Consider the following 21,711-nt stretch of genomic DNA (forward strand, 5'->3'; position numbering starts at 1 on the left):
AAAAGTCATTTAATGCTTTAGAGAACAGGAAAATATTACAGAATGGCTTGCTTCCCACAAATGAAACGTTATCTAAAGAGAAATGATCAGATGTTATTTTTCAACAAGACAATGCTCCTGTCCAAACTGCAAAGACAACCAAGCAGTGGCTTGAGAACAATCCATCAGTCTCATGTTTTGGTCTGGTCAGAGTCCAGATTTGAACCCCATAGTGAATGTTTGGTCTCACATTAAACTCAAACGAACTGGGAGACATTTTTCAACTACTCATGAACTGTTTGAAGCCATTAACATTGAGTGGAACAACACTCTTCAACAACTCTTCTTCCTGTAAAGAAGCGGTCTTCGAGTTGGGGAAGGCTATTCCGTGTTTACTTACTTTATCTACAGTATTCAGTATATATCTACAGTACAGTACTGAACAATTACAATACTTCAGTCATAGCTGAGGGGCTTGAATGGACTAAGGTCATTCTGAGTTTTAGTTCTTTGGATTTTACATTTTTTTGGCTCTTATACTCTGTAATACTAAATAGAGTTACAGACTAGGAACACCTTTTACTTTGAGTTCAGTGTGTGGACCTTTATCCATTCCAGCATCCAAAATAGACTCAATAGGCAGATGGTGCATAGCAAATTACCAAATGTGCCTTTGCTCACACATACAATGTGGACACACTAACAACCTGTATCCACACCCACCTACACAAATACCAAGAGCAGTAGACACTGACAAACTCTATGTGGTGTGAAATGAGAGCATGTGTTTGTGTGTAGTAAGGGGTTTTTGGATGATCTATGGGCCGTTCTCCAGAATGATGGGATAGTAATCTTACCAATCCAAAACACACAAAAAAAAAACACTGCAAATATTTCATAAAATGGTCTGCTATTTTCTACCCAATAGTTCCTGTATCTGTCTGTATTCAAAACAAACACGCTCAGCACTCAGAGCTGTTGTCAGTGACATACCGAAATCCCACCCATCCTGCCACCTGCTACTCAGTCATCTTGCACTTTATTATGGGCTGTAAGTAGCTATGGCGACGGGCCAGGTTGGCAGGTGAATGCTGAGGTCACTGAGGTGGGCGGGGTAAAGCTGCATGCCCCAGACATCACCGCACCACACACACTTATACATTAACATCTCCACGGAAACGACCTCTGCCCTTCCACAAGTACCCATAGCTTTAGAATCTACAACCAGATGCTGCCATAGTGACACACCCATTTATACGAGACAAACTCTTTGAACCACAAATCTACCATGCTGTGGTGTGTTATATACTTCAATTTTAGAATTAAAAGTTAAATATTTTTGAAAAAATATACACTACCATTTAATCTCCAGTTTGGAGTGGGTAAGATTTTTTCCAGTAATATTATTACAATTTAAAATATCAGTTTTCTATTGTGATATATTTTTAGAAGTAAGTTCTTTCTGTGATGGCAAAGCTGAATTTTCAGCATCATTATTCCAGTCTTCAGTGTCACATGATCCTTCAGAAATCATTCTAATGTGCTGATTTGGTGCTCAACTTATATTTCTTTATAATCATCAATGTTGAAAACACCTGTGTTGCTTACTATTTTCAGGATCCTTTGATGAATATAAAGTTTAAAAGAACAGCATTTATTTGAATTAGAATTTTTTGTAATGATGTAAAAGCCTTTACTATTACTTTTGAATAATTTAATGCACCCTCGTAGAATAAAAGGGAAATCTTTATAAAAAAAAAAAAAAAATGTAATCTTACCTCCCCCCACCCCCCTCAAATTGGTCTCAAATTTTTGGACCCCACTGTATTTAAATTTTTAGTTTGCATTATTATTATTATTATATCAAACATAATTTTATCAACTCAATCCTATGAACTCAAATAAGGTCAATAAACCATGAACATTATGAAGACAAAACCTGTTGTTGGTGCCAACCAGGACAATGACACAGCAGGCATGGCAACCACGGGCACAATCAAGCATATCTTTGTTTACTGCCAAATACACATGCTGACACTCACTCTCAGAGAGAAAAAGCTGGAGAGATGAGCATACGAAAAGAATAAAACACCATATCGAATTGGCAGAATGTGGCAAGCGTGAGAAAGAAGAGAAAGAAAATAAACAGAGGACACAGGACAAGGTTCACACGGTGATCAGGATAAAGACAACACACACATGCTGCAAAACTGGTTCTTAATACTTTTTTGTCTTGTTTCCCTGTAAAAAAAAAATAATAATAAAAAAATAAAAAAAATAATAATATAGATAATATATATATTATTCATACATATAAACATTCTACAAGATAAATAAAACTGTTTTTAGACTATACTGAATATATTTTAATTTGTTTTCCCCTTGTTTGAAGCATAAATGTATAAATGCTTGCTATATATACATACATACATACATACATACATGTATATATATATATATATATATATATATATATTCACACACATTAATATCTTATTTAAATATTTATTATTAATTCGTATTTCTCTTTCTTTCACCATTTTTTCAGATTGTTTTAAGGATGTTTAGATGTATTTCTGTTGGAAAACAAAACAAAAATCCTGCTTAGAAATATTTTTGCAGTGCATACAACATTCACACACCCAGCCCTCACAAAACCCTCTTTTTCCCTTATTTCTCAGTTCTTCATGTTTCTCTTTCAGTTATTCATTCATTATTCAGTGAAGGAACACAGGTGCACCTGTTTCAACTGACTCTTTTCAGACGAGCAGCTACAGTCAAACACACATAATCCCCAACTTCACTGACACACACACACACACACACAAACTTCAGTAACACCCACCAGCTCGCTCACTGTGCAACACACTGAATGTCTGCCCTTTAACAGTGAGAGGAAGAGAGAGGAGGCGGCAGTCAAAAGTCATTCGTCTTTCTTCCTCTTCAGCTGTATTGTGTTTGCAGTGCGTCACCTGGTGGAAAAAAAGAAAGGATAAAAAGCCTGTGGATGGAGAGAAGAAAGGCAGAACAAAATCAAAGGATGAAAAGGGATGGAGGGAACGGGAGAGGTGGAGTGCACACAAAATGAGCAAAATAAAGCAGAGGATGTTGTCCAAACTGAAAAGGGCTTTTTAAAGCTGCCCTCCCCTCTAAACTGCTCTTGAGGCCTGTGTGAATGTTCGGTCTTTCTGTTCTCAAGCTCAGGAGACAAAGAGAGAGGACGGAGAGCAGCTAATAGATGAGTGAAATGAAGGCTGAATCGGGACAGTCACAACAGTTTACTGACTGTATGTTCGAGGAGTGTTACTTGCGGAGTTGTTCCAAAGGTTACAGTCAACAAAACAACACACAATAAACATGGAGAAGTACTGAGGCGAGAGAGTGGAAAATATTATATCATATAATGCACATTATTTTGAAGAAAAAACAAATTGTCTTCATAATCTTTACTAATTGTACACTTCAAAAAATTCTGGGTTGTTTCAACTCAAATTTGGGTCAAATATGGACAAACACAACCATTTGGTTAAAAATTTAATTTAAAAATTTCAAGGATTAGTTCACTTTCAAATTAAAATTACCCCAAGCTTTACTCACCCTCAAGCCATCCTAGGTGTATATGACTTTCTTCTTTCTGATGAACACAACCGGAGTTATATTAATAAATATCCTGACGCATCCAAGCTTTATAATGGTAGTGAACAGGACCAATGAGTATGAAGCTCAAGAAAGCGCATCCATCCATCATAAATGTACTTCACACAGCCCGGGGGGGTTGGTAAAGGCCTTCTGAAGTGAAGTGATGCATTTGTGTAAGAAAACAATCCATATTTAACAAGTTATAAAGTAAAATATCTAGCTTTCGGCAGACTTTTCAACTTACGAAGAAAGTGTAAAACTCTCACAGTTCAAAATGCTTACGGTAGCGTCCTACGCCTTCCATGTTCAAATTACGAAAAAAGCGAGTTACAGTTACACGTTGCTTTGCTTCAGAAGACCTTTATTAACCCCCCAGAACCGTGTGGAGTATGTTTATAATAGATGGAAGCACTTTCTTGAGCTTTATACTCGTTGGTCCTTTTCACTACCATTATAAAGCTTGGATGCGTCAGGATATTTATTAATATAACTGCGATTGTGTTCATCAGAAAGAAGAAAGTCATATACACCTAGGATGGCTTGAGGATGAATAAAGCTTGAGCTAATTTTCATTTTAAAGTGAACTTATCCTTTAACCTAATGGCTGTGTTTGTCCATATTTGACCCAAATTTGGGTTGAAACAACCCAGCATTTTTTAGAGTGTACTAAATTTTATTAGTAACTGTAAAAAAAAAAAGTTATCCTGCTAAAATACTTCCTCAAATTATTGAAGATGACAGTTTTGTTCCATCTATGCCATTTTGTCTAAATAATAATAATAATATAAAAACACTAAAAACTAGCATATGTTTTGTCTGTACAATGCAAGTGAATGTGTGTGTACTGTGTATATGAATAAATATATATATACGCATTTATTTAAACAAAAATACACTAACATTTTGAAATATTATTACAAAGTAAAATAACTGTTTTCTATTTGAATATATATTAAAAATATATTTATTCCTGTGATGGAAAAGCTGTATTTTCAGCATCATTACTCCAGTCTTCATTGTCACATAATCCTTGAGAAATCATTCTAATGTGCTGATTTGCTGCTCAAGAAACATTTCTAACATTTCTAACATTTCTTCAATTTTCAAAACAGTTGTCCCTTAATATTTTTGTGGAAACCGTGATAGAATGGAACTTTCTATTCATCAAAGAATCCTGAAAGAACAAAACTACAGAATTTATTTGAAATATAATTATTTTTTTGTAACATTGTAAATGTTTTTGATGTCACTTTTGATTAATACATAATTTAATGCATCGATATAATATATACATTGGTCAGTATTATATGGTCCCAATATGTATTGTCACATTTCACCTTTAAATATGTGCTGTATGGACCTGTTTTTTCTGTTTATATAAATCACAAATGAATCAGGTGATAGCTTTCTATAAAAAGGTATAAATGCAGTTATTAATAAACAAAGTGTGAACATTTACTTTTATATCCAGTGTCTTGCAGTTTCCTCTGATTAAATCAAAGCTGTAACTTACTCTCTGAGCATGTGTGCGGTTTTCCTCACTAGCAATCAGGCTGAGCACATTAAAGTACTTACAACAGCTCTTTATGCTCCTCTGAGACTTACAGAAAAAGAGAGAAAGGCAGAGAGAGAGACTGTGTCTTCCACTGCCCACAGTCTTGGTCAGTGTGTCTGAATTCCCCACAGCGGCTCATATCTCACACAGTATGACCTCACACCGTCCTACACACATACACACTTAAACAAGTGAGCTAACGCTAAAGAATGGGACACAGTTCGTAAAGGGGACAAAACATTCTACCCACAGTGTTGAACAAGCCACAATGCAGTACTGTCTTTCATTTCCTCCCCCGTTCTTTCTGTTCTTTTTCATTTAATAGGGTTTTTTTTTTTTTTTTTTTGCTGAGGCTGGCAGACAGAAATACACAATACCATTTGTTTCTCAATGGAAAACGGATTAAAATTGACCATGGTGTCACAGAACACAGTAATTCATCTGAGTGAGTTACTCTGATGTGAATGCACTACCACCTACTGGATGAATGACACATTACAGGGGATAGCTGCATTTTTGACTGAACTTCTTGACTTTTCTGGACACCATGTGGGCACTCAGTTCTGGGCACAGAAGTTTTTGAGCCAATCATCTGAGCAATAAATGTTGTGTTACTAATCACAGGAAATGTTCATCAAGATAACACTGACACCACAAGAACACAGCCACTTCTACGAGCCTTATAATTAATAAATAAATAGATAGATCGATAGATAGATAGATAGATAGATAGGTCACTGGCCAAACATCTATCACTTTATAATGAAATACAACTAAAATACACACTCAGCAGTAATTTTCCACATACCCCTTAACAAGAAACTAATAATTAAAAATGCAAATGTTTTTTTATCAAAAACAGTCGTAAATATTGAAGCGTCCTAAGTCCTTCTAATGATTTGATCGTTCGCAAAGACCCGCCCCATTTAGTTACTGTTGCTATTTCCGACAAGCCATGCCGAAAAATACATCGCGGAGCAGAGGACACTGAAAACGCGTCGACAGACAAAACAGAGCAGGTTACTTTTGAAATGAAAGGAAGTCTCAAATTTCAAATTTTGTCACTTTTAAAGAAATTTAAACAATAAATACCGTTCTGTGGCTCTTTAATGTGTCGTGACAGATGGCTGTAGTGCCTCAGTAAAAGCGGCTCGTGAACCGATCATCTCTTCCTTCTAGTTCATTTTATAGCATCAAATAAACATGAATGAACATCATAAGGAATGTTGTTGCAATCGCGGAAAGACGTCAATACACACCATTTTTCAAGTTCAAGTCCACAATTAATCTGCTAACTCCCCTGACTGCTTGGTCGGACAAAATGGCGGATTCGGCGTTATGATTGGTTAGATCACCTGTCAATCAACTCAGCACGAAAGCCCCGGTATGATAATGTGATGGGTAGGATGAGATGTCAGGACCGGCCCTTGATTCTGATTGGTTGAGCCGCATTCGAAGCCGTTGTAAAATTACCGAAAACATACAGCTGACCGCATTACATATCGCTGTGCCACTGAGTGTGTATGTTGCTGCGTCTGTCTTAGCAACCACTCTTAGCAATGTAAAGTTTGTTCCCAATTGATGTTGTTCATTGAAGCTTACTGCATTATGTAGAAGAGTATAGTGAGAGAGATATCGAGTGACCGAGTGTATTACCTGCATTCAGATTTACTATTTTCCTTCAGGTCAGTCCTATGTTCATAATAATAATAAAAATAAAAACATTTGAATGTCCGCTGTTATCTTGTCCTTTAATGGATTTCCCCGTGCCCTGCTGACACTGACAGCGCTAGTCAAAACATTTGTCATTTGCGTCTTGTTCCGTGTTCACAACAGGTTTCAATATAAAAGTCTTTGCAACTGAGTGACTCGCTCATAAAGACAATCTTTGCCGCCTTCTAATGGTGTAATAAATGTATCTTCTGTTGCTGTTCACAGTCAGGGACTATTTTTTTTCCAATGGAAGGAAATCTTTTAATGATTTTACTTCATGAAAGTTGCATTGATACATATTTTTTGGCTTTAATATTTGTATTGTGTGGTAACCATTTTATAAAAGCAATAAGCCCCATGAAGCCATGGTTTACAGTGAATTTATAACAGCTAAAGGGGGTTTTAACAACGCCCCTTAGCTGTTATAAATTCACTGTAAATCACGGCTTCTTGGGGCTTATTTCTTTAATCTGACACAGTGACTATCATAACCGACAAAAATATTGTGTAATCTGAACCTGGCATAACCCACTACAAAAGGGTATAGGCCTACTGGTAATTTTCTGCCAGGACATCCATTCATTTTATGGACATTTCATTCACTCCTAAAACACAACACAAATTCACAATGAAATGCCTAACTTAAAATATGGGTAAACAGAACACCTGTGAAAAATCAATATGGAAAACGCATATAAACAGTACTTTTGGGCCCTATTTTTATACGGAGTTCTCTACAGTGTACCAGAAGGAAGCGTATGATAGTACTGAACATTAAATTCTTTCAAAGAACACTTAACACAATAATTGGAAATCTGTGATTATTTAATTAAACAATATCACACTGAAAGAGAAACTACTACACAAGGACTTGGTGCAGCATCTGGACACACATGTCCACAAGTTGATAAATACAAATATTATGAACAGAAGAAACATGTTTACACTTACACCAGCAATGTTATCTGGCATTTAAAAAGAACATTGTATTACTCAATCTGTACCAAATGATGCAACAAACACAAAGATGCAAAGCCACAACATTTTGCTTTGAGGAATGAATATACAGTGTCTGACTGAACTGTTAAACAGCTTTTCTTTTGACTCGCAAAGATATCAACAATTTTTCTGGTGAAAGTGTCGCTGTAATATCTGCTTCAATGAGAAGAATTCCAAGAGCAAAAAACCTTGGTTCACTCATAGTTGTGCGTAGCCGTTTACGAATTCTCCGCATCACCGGAAAATCAAAAAAATATTTTGTAACATCTTTAGTCAATGGGGTCAACATCCATGCTTTGTACCTTATTTACCCCTAAAGGGTGCTTAAAGAAACATGTTAGTAAGTAAATGGTACATATATTAGTACCTTTTGACCACTGCAGTGACAGCTTTTTTGACAGCTGAGAATGAACTTGTTGCACCCCTAACTACATTAATCAGTGGAGTTGGTGGTGTTGTCCTCATGAAACTTATACTTCTGCTATAGCGATATCACTCAACTCCTGAAAGGATCTCTGCATGCCTCATGGACATATCAAACTGAAAGTCTACTTGTCACCTTAATCTCAACAAGACTAGGCTCCTTTTCCTTCCTCCCTCACCAAAATCTCTCTTCACCCCAGTCGAAGGTCAAGCAGTCAGTGCCTCCAGGTGTTTAAAATGACCAGCTGTAATTTGTGTGACATTATGACTGACAGATCTTGATGCATTATCCTTCAAAACATAGGGGCCCTTCCTTGACAACTACAATACAACAATCCAGATTCCAGGCCCTAGTTGTTTAAAGTAAAACCTCCCGTTATTAGACTACCATCTAAACACCAGAAAGAGACATTTTATCAAAAAATCTGAATAGAAAGCACTGTGGGTTAGAGTCACTGTTGAGTAACTCAATAATCTCACTTCTGTTAATAGCACGTGTTCAGTATTTAAACCCTGTATAGCCTGGCTCTAAGGCCATATTTTCTGTATGTTTCTCATTTTGTGATTTTTTTTTTCTCCTTTTTTAAATGTTAAGAGTTAGGACTGAATGAAATCTCTCTTATATCACTTGCAAACTCAACATGAGCCTCTGAACACAGAGATGTTCTGATTTCAATAATTTGCAAGAAGCCCAAATATCAACTTCATAAATATTCAACTTTTTTTTTTTTTTACTTTCCATTAGTGGCCGCAGGGCCTAGATCATGTGATCCCTGTACTATTAAAGACAAGATTGTTAAAATCTGGTGTACAGTACCCTTTAAAATAAAAGACTCTCCCACAGAAAACCACTCAATGCCCATTTAGGTTATGCTATTCAAATCAAGTACTCTCAGCATATAATAGAGTTTATGATTTAGATGACAGAGAGTGATATTAAGATTTACAGTAGATGGAATTCTTTTAAAATATACCATTGGCATGGTATATTTATTTTCAGTGCAGGAATGTGGTAACTTTCACGGTTACTCACCAGCCCTCGAGACGATAGCAGCAGGTATATAATGTGTGTGTGCAGCGCACACTGAAATATTATGTTTTATACCAATCTACCACTAAGTTGAGCATTTGAGTTATTTTCAAATGTATCAAAAATCAAACATATGTGTACAGGTGGTTTTAAACAAATTACTTACAATAAAATTCTATTAACTTACATCTCTCACTTCCGAATCGCGCGCCTGCTTTGCTTTGCTGCCTGTATAGCACGACCAATAGCATTCGAGTGCGGGAAGCGTGAAGGAGCTATTGATTGGTTGGACCTGTTGAAGGGATACGCCCTTCACGGAACCGATCGGTTGCGTGAATGATTCAATGAATCACTAATCCTGGTAGAATAGAACTGAAAGACAAGAGTCACTGAATGAATTGTAGTCTCCACTAAACAGGTGTCAAGGTTAGGGTGTGAATTGAATGAATACATCAGTTCAAGATGGAAATTTTAGAGTATTTATATTCCAAATCTTAGAAAATAAAATTGTTTCATGTGTTACTTGCGTTTCTTATTTATTTTTAAGTTTTAAGTTTTATTAGAATCCTTAAATTGCGCAAATTTTTTTGGTTACACTTTATTTTGATGGTACACTTTAGACATTCTGTCGACTACATTGCACCGACAAGTCAACTAGCTCTCACTAGAGTATAAGTTGAGTATTAGTAGACTGTTTGGGCTAGGGTTTGTAGAATAAAGGGTTAGGTATAGTAGAAGTTGGTAATCTGTTGGGGACCATCAAAATAAAGCAGATATTAAACAGACAGTCTACTAATACTCTAATGAGAATTTGTTGGAATATAGGTGCAACATTTCCAACAGAATATATAAAGGGAATCAAAATAAAGTTTTACTTATTTTTTAGATCAAATACAACCACATGCCAAACCTTTTTTTTAATTTCTCACAACATAATAGATTACAATTATAAACAGAATATTCCAAAATAGAAAAAAAAAAATAATATCAACAGAAGAAACAAATAACAGATTATTAAATAGCACATGAGATTCAGCAACATTTTCCATCCACATGTCTTAAACTGCAGTGTCATCAGCAAAAATTCCAGAAAAAGAAACACTGATTTCAATAATAACCAGCTACAGGTGTGTCTTAAAGGGATAGTTCACCCAAAAATGAAAATTCTGTCATCATTTACTCACCCTCAAGTTGTTCCAAACCTGTATAAATTTCTTTGTTCTGCTGAACACAAAGGAAGATATTTTGAAGAAAGTTTGTAACCAGGCCACTTTGGGGCACCATTGACTTCCATAGTAGGAAAAAAAATACTATGGAAGTCAATGGTGCCCCAGAACTGTTCAGTTTCCCACATTCTTCAAAATATCTTCCTTTGTGTTCAACAGAACAAAGAAATTCATACAGGTTTGGATCAACCTGAGGGTAAGTAAATTATGACAGAATTTTCATTTTTGGGTGAACTATCCCTTTAATGTGAAAATCTTGGAGTGTTTAGAAGAGAAACACTAGTGCAGACAGATGACGGGGAGCCTGAACCTCACATCATGGAGATGCCACAGCTGCCCTATGAGAAACACAGTTGTCTTCACACAAATCAACTCTAAAAGTTAAAAATAAAGGGATGAAAAGACTGAGTGTTTGTGTTTCCAAGTAAGTGAAAAAGGGAGACAAGAAATTCTCAGTGTCTGGTGGTGTGTGTTGGTGAGAGAGTGATATAAGACAGCTGCAGGGTCAATGAACCTCTCTGTGTTGTAAACCATGAGGAGAGACACATACAGATGACCTCACGGTTTGTCACTCCGGCAACAAGGTCACTAAGAACAATCATACTTGCACACAAACACAGAAAGTTAAAGCCGACACACAAACTAAAGCTAAGTTAATTTTCCATTTACAAAACAACATCACATGCACTCTTACACACCTCACACACACACACACACACACAAGTGCAAAAACGCAATAGTGTTGATGTGACTCACAGTTTACAGTTTCACATCTGTTCGAAAGTTCCTGTAGATGTTCTATGAAGGTCTGGGCAGCTCGAATGCTGAATTTCAAGTTTAACGGCAATAACAAGACCAGCCAATATCAAAACCAGCAGTTGTTCAGTAAACATCTTTCAAAAATCCAGTTCAGCTTTATCTAATCAGCTGCAAACATCTTTTTTATTAAGGGTTTTTTTCTAAACAGGAAATGTACAGCCAACACAGGAAGACATTCTGAAGGCGCTCCACCTTTACAGAACACTGTGAACTCTGTGCTGCTGATAGTGGCATATCCTATCCAGAGGAGTAATATGCAGTTCAGTGCTGTAGTATTTCATAAAGGAGGTGGACACTTCATCTCAATGTCAGTGTAAATCTCCAGCATGGGTTCACTCTTGTGTGTTAGGAGGAAGTGGAGGGATCTTATCATCATACTGTGGGGGCGGAGTGAGGGGTTCGATGGTGAACACGTTGCTCTGCTGGATATCGCCTAAGCTTTTCCTTCTTAGGTTGTCAGATCTGATGCGCCTCATTTTAAGGGGAATCAGCTTGCGACCGGGACGGCTATTTCTGCGTCCACCCGCTCCAGTGCTGGGGTCGATTTGGGATGAAGGTCTGCGTGATGGGCTGGATCCATCATCCACGGTGTTCAGGCCTTCCTCTAGCTCCTCATAGGCTGGCAGCTGTGTGACACTGTTGTGGCGCTCAGAGGACTGACTGATGGGATACTGGCCACTCATAACCACCTCCTCATAAGTGGGGACCATGTAGTTCTGAGCTAGTTGGTCCATTCTAGATACAAAAATAAATGCCCATTTACAACCATACACACCATATTTAGGTCGTTATATACACAGCTGTTCAAATCTTTGGTGTCTAATATTTAATCATAATCTTAATTCTTTTATTCAGCAAGAATGCATTAAATTGGTAAATTATAGGGTTAGTTCACCCAAAAATGAAATATTTGTCATTAATCACTCACCCTCATGTCGTCCAAACCCGTAAGACCATTGTTTATCTTCGGAACACAAATTAAGATATTTTTGATGAAATCTGAGAGTTTTTTTTTTAATCTCCCATAGAAAATTAGTAAAGACATTGTTAAAATAGTCAGCGTGACTACAGTGGTTCAACCTTAATGTTATTAAGCGACGAGAATACTTTTTGTGTGCAAAAACAAAACAAAAATAATTTTATTTGCAGCGCTTCCAGGTTCTATGTCAGAACACCGGCTCAATATTGGCCGACGCTGTTGACATGAGCAGCACGGCGCATGCGTGTGATGCAGACGCAGGAGCCGGCCAATACTGAGTCAGCATTCTGCTGCAGAACCCGGAAGCGTTGCACAGTCTTTACAATGTAAACAGTGTAGGAGAATGACAGGGTAGAGAAGAAATTTTTGAATAAAGTCATTATTTTTGTTTTTTTTATTTTGCGCACAAAAAGTATTCTCGTTGCTTCATAGCATTAAGGTTGAACCACTGTAGTCACGCTGACTATTTTAACGATGTCTTTACTACTTTTCTTTACCTTGAATGTGGTAATTTCATTGCTTTCAATGGGGAAAAAAAACCCTCTGATTTCATCAAAAATATCTTAATTTGTGTTCTGAAGGATTTGGAACGACATGAGGGTAAGTAAATAATGACAAATTTCATTTTTGGGTGAACTAAACCTTTAAAGAGACAATAAGGACTTTTACATTGTTAAAAAAAAGAATGCTGGAAAAAAAAAAATGCATCATGGCTTCCAGAAAAATATTAAGTAGCACAACTGTTTTCAATACTGACAATATAAAGAAAAGTTTCTTGAGCAGCAAATCAGCATATTAGATTGATTTTTGAAAAATCATGTGACACTGAATACTGAAGTAATAGAGTACCTCAGGGATGATGTGTTTTTGTAGGCAAAACCTGGAAGCGAGTTAGCATTTTAGCACTTCCGGTTCCATCGCCCCGAAGTCAATGGGTTTTTGCTAAATCACCTGGAATAAGGTCTGTGGTTAACACAGCCTTTAAATATTTTCACGTTTTGATCTATGACATAAAACACACCAGTTATAAACCTTTTTAAACCTTTATTGTGTCTTAAAAACGGCAGTTGCTAACAAATTGCTAAAAGGGACTACTTCCTTTGGCAGGGACTTTAGACGTCATCATGACAAACAGGACATTTGGACAGCATTTGTCATGAAAAAGTGGATAAGTATTTATACACAGCGCAGATCATAATCAGCGAGCATGTTTTTAAATAAAGTTGTTTTCTAAATAAAGTTTGAGGAAGCTTGGTGGTGGTGACTTTGAACCGCGACCATGGGGTGTTGTAGTCCGTTTATAGCCTACTGTTAGCTTTTTATATCTGACAACTTTATTTAGGCTTCAAAATGTATAAATGTTGTGTTAACTTGTAAAGATTATCTTGATAGACAAAACGTGTAAGTGTCATAACCCTTTGTTAAACACAGCTTATTTTTTGCGATTTTCCAAAAGTCTACGGGAAAAATGCATAGGCTTTCGATTGAGGGAACCCGTGCGCCGCTAACTTCCAGGTTGGCCTACAAAAACACATCATCCCTGAGGTACTCTATGATGCTGGAAAACTACATTTTAAAATGTAAATGTAAAAATAGAAAAAAGCCATTTCAAATTGTAACAATATTCACAATATTACTGTTTTACTGTATTTTTGATCAAATCAATGCAGCCTTGCTGAGCATAAAAGACTTCTTTCAAAAACATCTTGACCCCAAACATTTAAACAGAAATGATATAAATAAAAATGTTTTTATGTTTTTTTTAAACTTATTTTCAATTAAAGATTCAATTTATTAACTAAAAAATGTCATGTGGTGTAAAGCCCTGCGTATACTTTTTACGCATACGCTAGTGTATGCGCACAGTCGAACACACAGCCTTGGAAAGTATACTTCACTCGCGCAGTTTTGAATCTCTCGCCCCGAGTTACAACCCATGTAAATATCTTTGTATTCTTTCATGCTAGACTTGTACAAATGAGGGTACTTTCTAACCTCTTCACACAAACTCTCGTCTATGTAGGCCTCCATCGTCGCTGTAGCTTGCATGTGCTCCGGTCTGTTCTGTTTATGCAGTTTTTCTTTGACTACTTTGTGAATTGAGGGCACGGTTGCTACCTTGTGGATAAACTAATTACTGCAAAAATAAATTAAATGCGCATGTACAAAACGCGTGTACTCTTCTGATGACGAAATTCGCATCACACGCACTTGTACGCTGACCCTCGCGTACATGTAAAAAGTGAAGTATACTTTGGGCTTAAGAGTAAAGTATTTTTTACACCTTGAATATGTGTCAATGTACATTAACATTTTTTCAATATTTATAAAAAAGTTTTTTTTTTTTGTTTTTTACACAAATATCATGAATTTAAGAGTCGCCACAAGACATTTTACAACCTGAACCAACCGTGCCAAATTATATGATATTTTAAGAGACTTATTGACCTTGACACACAGTCATGAGGGTCTGCAGAAATTATGATATAATTTTTTCTTTTTTCCTGCATGTTGGTTGGACCATATGATATTGATTTGGCAGACAAAAATGTTTTCAAATATTAATAAGCAGTGAAGCAGTTTTGTTAAAATATATAAGACATAATAATACAAGATTATGACAAACTACTTTATGATGTTTTCTTTTTAAAAAATTTCACTGGACTTTTTTTCTTCATTATTATTATATCAGGAGAGCTGCATCAACCGAAAATTTATGACTCCACACTCCCAAAAACAACAACAACAACAACAACAACAAAAAACCATTTAAATTCAGAAATTAAAAAAAACAAAAACAAAAAAAACAAGTGTATTCAAGTCACTCTATGTATAAATTGCATTTTTAAGTGTTTTTGAATACATTAATAGAATAAAAAAAAGAGTCACGTCACTGGCCCAAATGTCATCATAAAGTGAATGAATGTGACTTCACCTGGGTGTGTATTTAACAGTATGTACTCACGTAGCCCCCTCCTCCTGTGTGTTAGCGGGTGTACTGCCGGCTTCCTGTCCCCTGGCTGCTCGGCGTTTGTTCCGTACACTCAGACATACAGACAGCAGCAGCAGCGCCACTCCTCCCCCCACTAGGACGAAAGCCACGGACGAGGTCTCCCTAACTTGACTGGGGTTCGTTCCCGAATTGGAGCTGTTCCCTCCGGACCCCGCCGGCACCACGCTCCACACAATCATGACAATCCCCAGAGCAATGAGGCCCACGCCCAGCGCGGCAGTAGCATACTGCGCCCCAGAGTTACTGTTGCTGGTCCTGCTGGGGCTGGGTGGAGTCTGGTCGCTGTAGGACATACTTCCAAACCTTACCATGGACTTGAATCTCCTCTGGACACGTTGTTTTTTTGTCCTTTGCCTATCAAAATGTCTTAAAGCTTGACCTATCTCATTTTTTCCATTGTTTTCAGGAGCACTGATCCGCTCTGTGAACAGAAGATCAAATAAAGGTGACTCAACAGGGATCAAAATGTAATTAAATAATCAGACTGACTATCATAAAAGCAATAAACGTCAAAGATCCAGACCCAGTTCCTCCATAAAGCCTGTGTGAAAATAGCGTAGCAGTCACCCAGCCTGTGCTTCAGCAGTGATAAAGTTTTTATCAAAGCATATTTATTGTCTGCACACACATCGGTAGACATGTTAGGCTTGTTTAACCTCCTTCCATGAGATTAAGTAGGTGTCCCTCTGGCTAAGCTACAGTTACAGGTGCATGAAAATGGAAGAAAGAGTTTGATTCAAGAGAGAAGTGAGAGAGTTCATGAACAGACTTTGGTGAAATTTAATCTCTGCTCTGGAAGGTTTATGTTGGACGGAAAACCAGGCAGCCAGTTTAAAAAAAAAAAAAAAAAAAAAAAAAAAATCCAAAAATGTCTTTACTGACAATGTGTTATTGTTTAATAATCACAGACACACTAAAAAAAGCACATCATAACTCTGCTGTCATGCCTACACAGCTTCTGGTATTGGTTATCTGTACAGGCAGGTCTGGAATAAGCTTTCTTACCGCACCCTTAATCATTTCTCAGCATGGAAGCACCTTTAAGTCATGCTCTCAGATCAGATCAGTGTAAATCTCGTACATGAACTGCCAGGTGGTTTAAGATGGAATCTATTTCCCTCAGCAGTGACTCATACATTTTGCTGTGAATATGGAAAAATGTGGGTTGTGGCAGTTGTGGCAGTTTCTCAGGAGCTCTACGTTTGTATTCCTGCAGGGTTATTAAAGTCTCCATGGACAGACATAATTTCATCCTGGCACATTGTTTAGAAAAGTTTAGAAGGCGCACATGACCATTTACAGAGCACGTCTAAGCATGCAGACAGATAAAATTATGATAGTGAATCTGCGCTGGGGAATGGCAAGAATTTCCTCCTCTAACAAAAGCAATTTTAGCAAGATTAGCAAAACAAATAGTGCCACATAAATTCACATTAAACAGGGGCACCGTAATAGGGAGGAAGGTCTCAGCTGAGGGAGCTTGGGCAACAAACTGTACCAGGAGCCCAGAAACTCAAAGGACACCCCTATTTAGACATAGTATTTCAGATGGTAGCTGTATCTTAAAAGGAACTCTACACTTTGTATACAAGTTGAAAACTTGAGCGTTGCGTTTTTAATAATGACATTTCAGGCAAAAGATGTGAAACAAGCGCAATGGTCAAAGACGTCTGTCTAGCTAATGTTTTACATAGAAAAACAATGTTCTACACAGTGTTCTAAAAAAAAAAATTACAGCGTTAAAGTTCAAATTTAAGTTTGAAAGTAGGTTCAAATAAAAAATAAAAAAGGTCTCTAGATCCTGCGGCATTTTTAAGCAAAAACGTGTTCAGTGTGATGAATGGCCCCTAAGGGTGTCAGTGCCTAAAACTCATGCCAAGCATCTTTTTATGTACTACTAAAAAAAGTAATCGGAGTTTAAAAAAAAAAATGTACTGGCAAAAAAAAAAAAAAAAAAAAAAAAAAATTGAGGAAGGGGAGGGGTGAAATGTCCCTTTAAAAAATCAATGTCCGAAACTCAGCTATGAGTAGCTAGCCTAGATTTTGAACGTCTGTGAACGAAGAAGAGAATAACACTAATAATAAAAAGGAGTAAAACGTCTAAACACTAAAAAAAACTCTAAATAAATAAGAGTTTAATATCTTTAACGCAAACATTAAAGACATAAATGCAGCTTTACACAGCCAGACGCTGCTTTATATACTAAGAGACAGTAAAAGCAAACAATTCTTTACAAAATAATCAACACTGAAGGGCGGAAAAAAAAACTTCTCAGATTAAATATACAAAGATAAATTTAAAACGACAAATCATGTTGCGCACGACATGTCGCTAAAAAACACTATGTAAAACCATGTAAACAATAACAAACGTTCCAGGAAAACTAGCCAAACTTGAAGTTCACTATGAATGTAGAGAGTCTTACCGAGAAAACTTCCCTTCCTTGTGTGTACCCAGTCCGTTTACATGTTGAATGAAACCACCTTTAATCCGATGATGCACAAGTATACCGGAGCATTTGTTACATTCCTTAAGAAGCTGAACTTGAATTCCTTAAAGCAATATGGCCTTAAGTTTCACAGATATGAACATCTTCCTGTCCCTGCAGTCCAGGATTAACCCTTTAACAGACCCATCGGCCTCCTGCCCCGCCCATGTGTTCTAAGGGGTAAAAACTTCCCCATCCCCTGACTGACAATGATGATCCATAACACTACAGAACCACGTTGAGACTTTCAGTAAAACATGTTTATGCTCGATTCCAGAATGAATGAAAATAATCTTCATATATAATACAGAGAAAATTTAAACTTTATTTTTAAATAAAATCATTAAGTATACAAACTAGTTTTCCAGTTTCAAAACCGATTAAGCAGCCAAGTCTTAATCTTATTTTCATTTCAGGGTTGTTTTTTTTAACTGTAAAATGGGAAGACTGTAGATCCATTGGCATGCTGACACAGAGTTTATTTATGACTCTCAGAAAATATCTAATCTCATAGTTTTAAGATACAAGCCTTATTAATCACAACACTCTGCAGTCAGGGTGGTGCACGTCAAATCACAAGCATCACTCGCATAAATGTGTCAAACAGGGTTCACCCAAACATAAATTCCTAGAGCGGAACAAACACTCAACAATATTTAACTACTTTATGGGCAGTTGTGATTCTGGCAATGTTAATGATGTTGGACAAAGGTTGACCATATAGGCAAGGTGCTTCCTCATAACTGTCTGTTTAAATTAAGGAACGTCATGTACCTTTTATAGTAAACAGAATAAGGAGTGCTCTCATATGTATTACGTATTTTTCTCAGTATAATATAGTACATTATTAATCCTGTGTGGGGAAATTGTGGGAATTGCAGGTACGATGTGTAACAGATACTAGAAACATGTGGAACAAATACCAAATAACACAACAACGAAGAAACAAACTAACAAAACATTAGCTGATTATTTTTTTTATAAATAAAACCCTGATATAATTGTTTCTTGTCTTAATGTCCTAGGATAAAATAAGGAAGAACTACCAGAAATAAGAATAAAAATAAAATTTAGGACCATTTTTTAAATGGAGAACATGTTGTACTCTATAAAAATATGCACCTCCTTTTATGCTGCTTTAAAAAGTTGCCTAATAAACAAAGTAAACATACAACAGTCATATCTTTGATCTTTGCACATTTGCTGTGATGATTAGAATAACCTCTGCTACAACTTACCAATGTGCATGACCTTGGAGTTGATATAGTACACTAACTACAGTATGTATGCATGATATTGAGGTTGGTGATTTACAGTTAGGACACCAAAGTATCAGATTTGAACTGTTTGGGTTTTAAATGGGCTTCTAAGAGAAATTTCATATTATAAAAAATTGTGCACTTTGATTGGTACAACCCTAATTCCGGAAAAGTTGGGACGTTTTTAAAATTTGAATAAAATGAAAACTAAAAGACTTTCAAATCACGAGCCAGTATTTTATTCACAATAGAACATAGATAACATAACAAATGTTTAAACAGAAATTTTACACTTTTATCCACTAAATGAGCTCATTTCAAATGTGATGCCTGCTACAGGTCTCAAAAAAGTTGGCACGGGGGCAACAAATGGCTGAAAAAGCAAGAAACTTTTTAAAGATTCAGCTGGGAGAACATCTAGCAACCAGTTAAGTTAATTGATATCAGGTCTATAACATGATTAGCTATAAAAGGGATGTCTTAGAGAGGCAGAGTCTCTCAGAAGTAAAGATAGGCAGAGCTGTGAAAGAGTGTGTAAAAAAGATTGTAGAATACTTAAAAAACAATGTTCCTCAACGTCAAATTGCAAAGGCTTTGCAAATCTCATCATCTACAGTGCATAACATCATTAAAAAATTCAGAGAAACTGGAGAAACCTCTGTGCATAAGGGACAAGGCCGAAGACCTTTATTGGATGCCCGTGGTGTTCGGGCCCTCAGAAGACACTGCATCACTCATCGCCATAATTGTGTCAATGACATTACTAAATGGGCCAGAAACCACTGTCGGTAAACACAATCCGCCGTGCCATCTGCAGATACCAACTAAAGCTCTATCATGTAAAAAGGAAGCCATATGCGAACATGGTCCAGAAGCGCCGTCGTGTCCTGTGGGCCAAGTCTCATTTAAAATGGACAGTTTCAAAGTGGAAAAGTGTTCTATGATCAGACGAGTCCAAATTTGACATTCTTGTTGGAAATCACGGACGCTGTGTCCTCCAGGCTAAAGAGGAGGGAGACCTTCCAGCGTGTTATCAGCGTTCAGTTCAAAAGCCAGCATCGCTGATGGTACGGGGGTGCATAAGTGCATACGGTATGGGAGGCTTGCATGTTTTGGAAGGCACTATGAATGCTGAAAGGTATATAAAAGTTTTAGAGCAACATATGCTCCCCTCCAGATGATGTCTATTTCAGGGAAGGCCTTGTGTATTTCAGCAGGACAATGCAAAACCACATACTGCAGCTATTACAACAGCATGGCTTCGTCGTAGAAGAGTCCAGGTGCTGAATTGTCCTGCCTGCAGTCCAGATCTTTCACCTATAGAGAAAAATACATCAAAGACGACAACGAACTCTTCAGCAGCTGGAAACCTATATCAGGAAAGAATGGGACCAAATTTCAACACCAAAACTCCAGAAACTCATAACCTCGATGCCCAGACATCTTCAAACTGTTTTGAAAAGAAGAGGAGATACTACACCATGGTAAACATGCCCCCATCCCAACTATTTTGAGACCTGTAGCAGGCATCAAATTTGAAATGAGCTCATTTTGTGCATAAAGTTGTACAATTTCTCAGTTTAAACATTTGTTACCTATGTTCTTTTGTGAATAAAATATTGGATCATGTGATTTGAAAGTCTTTTATTCAAATTTAAAAAACGTCCCAACTTTTCCGGAATTCGGGTTGTAAAGCATGAGTAGTAATCTTGCAATTCACCTGACATCAATGATCCTCCTGACCCTTATTCTAATATGAACCACATGACTATTTGAACCCCAGTGGATATGAACTTCATTCAGTTCAAATAATAATGTACTATTTAACATGACACTTCACATTCTAATCTTCAGTATATTGTGGTTTTAATTCTAACATCTACAGCTAACATTCAATGTAAAAACAATGGAATTAATGAAATTCCAAATTCCACATAAATGTCAGCTAAAAATTCATCAAACATCTAAACAGATAAATAAATGTTATGTGCTCTTTCAAATGGATTCTTAACTCTGTCTCACTTTGAGACAAATGAGTCCACACTCACAACAACATAAGGTCTACTACAAAACAATGCTAATGCCCCTACTGGCATACTGAAAGTCCAGAGTCAGAAAATGTGAACTTTCTTTGAGATTTCTTCAATGTTGACTTTGAAAAAGAAAAGAAAATCCCTCCATTTCGGAGCTTTCAGAAAGTGTCATGTTTTTCAACAGTGGTCTAGACAGGAGAAAGCCTCAGACATTGGTGAGCTCAGCAGCAGAAAAATGTCGAACTGGGCAACGCTCTTGCTGTAGCGAGACCTCCTGAAGTCCATTCCTTGGAAATGAGCCAGACCTGTTCTGGTGACTGATCTTCCGCCCAGTGAAATTCTTTGGGCTGAGACCGAGCTGCTGCTGCAGGAAGAAATGGATCCATCAGATTTCTGATTCATTGGTTCTACAAACATTTGACTTTTAAGAATTATTCAAGCAATAATACAAATCTTCACTCTCTGTGGGTGCATTGTTTCTGAGAACTACACTCAAAGGAAACTAAAGAGCAAAGACCTTGAGAAGAGAACAGATGGTGGTTGTGCAAAGAGATT

At 36.9% G+C, this 21,711-nt stretch overlaps 3 protein-coding genes across 5 annotated transcripts in view; all 3 read right to left on the reverse strand.

Moving 5' to 3' along the window:
* The window catches only part of sema3b (sema domain, immunoglobulin domain (Ig), short basic domain, secreted, (semaphorin) 3B), a 74,781-nt gene extending 63,219 nt beyond the window's left edge, over nt 1-11,562 (reverse strand). The window contains exons 1-2 of the mRNA XM_051903764.1: nt 11,321-11,562; nt 2,825-2,951 (exon numbers count right to left, since the gene is read on the reverse strand). The gene's annotated coding sequence lies outside the window, so the exon portion shown is untranslated. The remainder of the gene's footprint in view (nt 1-2,824; nt 2,952-11,320) is intronic.
* tmem51a (transmembrane protein 51a) lies at nt 8,287-18,019 on the reverse strand. Its single transcript, XM_051903816.1, has 3 exons — nt 17,802-18,019; nt 15,328-15,796; nt 8,287-12,118 (listed from the first exon to the last, which is right to left on the reverse strand). The coding sequence occupies exons 2-3, from the start codon at nt 15,684-15,686 to the stop codon at nt 11,716-11,718; spliced, it is 762 nt and encodes a 253-aa protein (XP_051759776.1). The 5' UTR covers nt 15,687-15,796; nt 17,802-18,019; the 3' UTR covers nt 8,287-11,715.
* Nucleotides 18,020-18,164: 145 nt separating this feature from the next.
* The window catches only part of kazna (kazrin, periplakin interacting protein a), a 41,549-nt gene continuing 38,002 nt past the window's right edge, over nt 18,165-21,711 (reverse strand). For all 3 annotated transcript variants that reach the window (XM_051903758.1, XM_051903757.1, XM_051903759.1), the window contains one exon: nt 18,165-21,520. In XM_051903758.1, the coding sequence (XP_051759718.1) occupies nt 21,362-21,520 (159 nt within the window). In that variant the 3' untranslated portion in view covers nt 18,165-21,361. The remainder of the gene's footprint in view (nt 21,521-21,711) is intronic.

Source organism: Ctenopharyngodon idella, chromosome 8 (assembly GCF_019924925.1).
Source record: "Ctenopharyngodon idella isolate HZGC_01 chromosome 8, HZGC01, whole genome shotgun sequence".
Classification (NCBI taxonomy): Eukaryota; Metazoa; Chordata; class Actinopteri; order Cypriniformes; family Xenocyprididae; genus Ctenopharyngodon; species Ctenopharyngodon idella.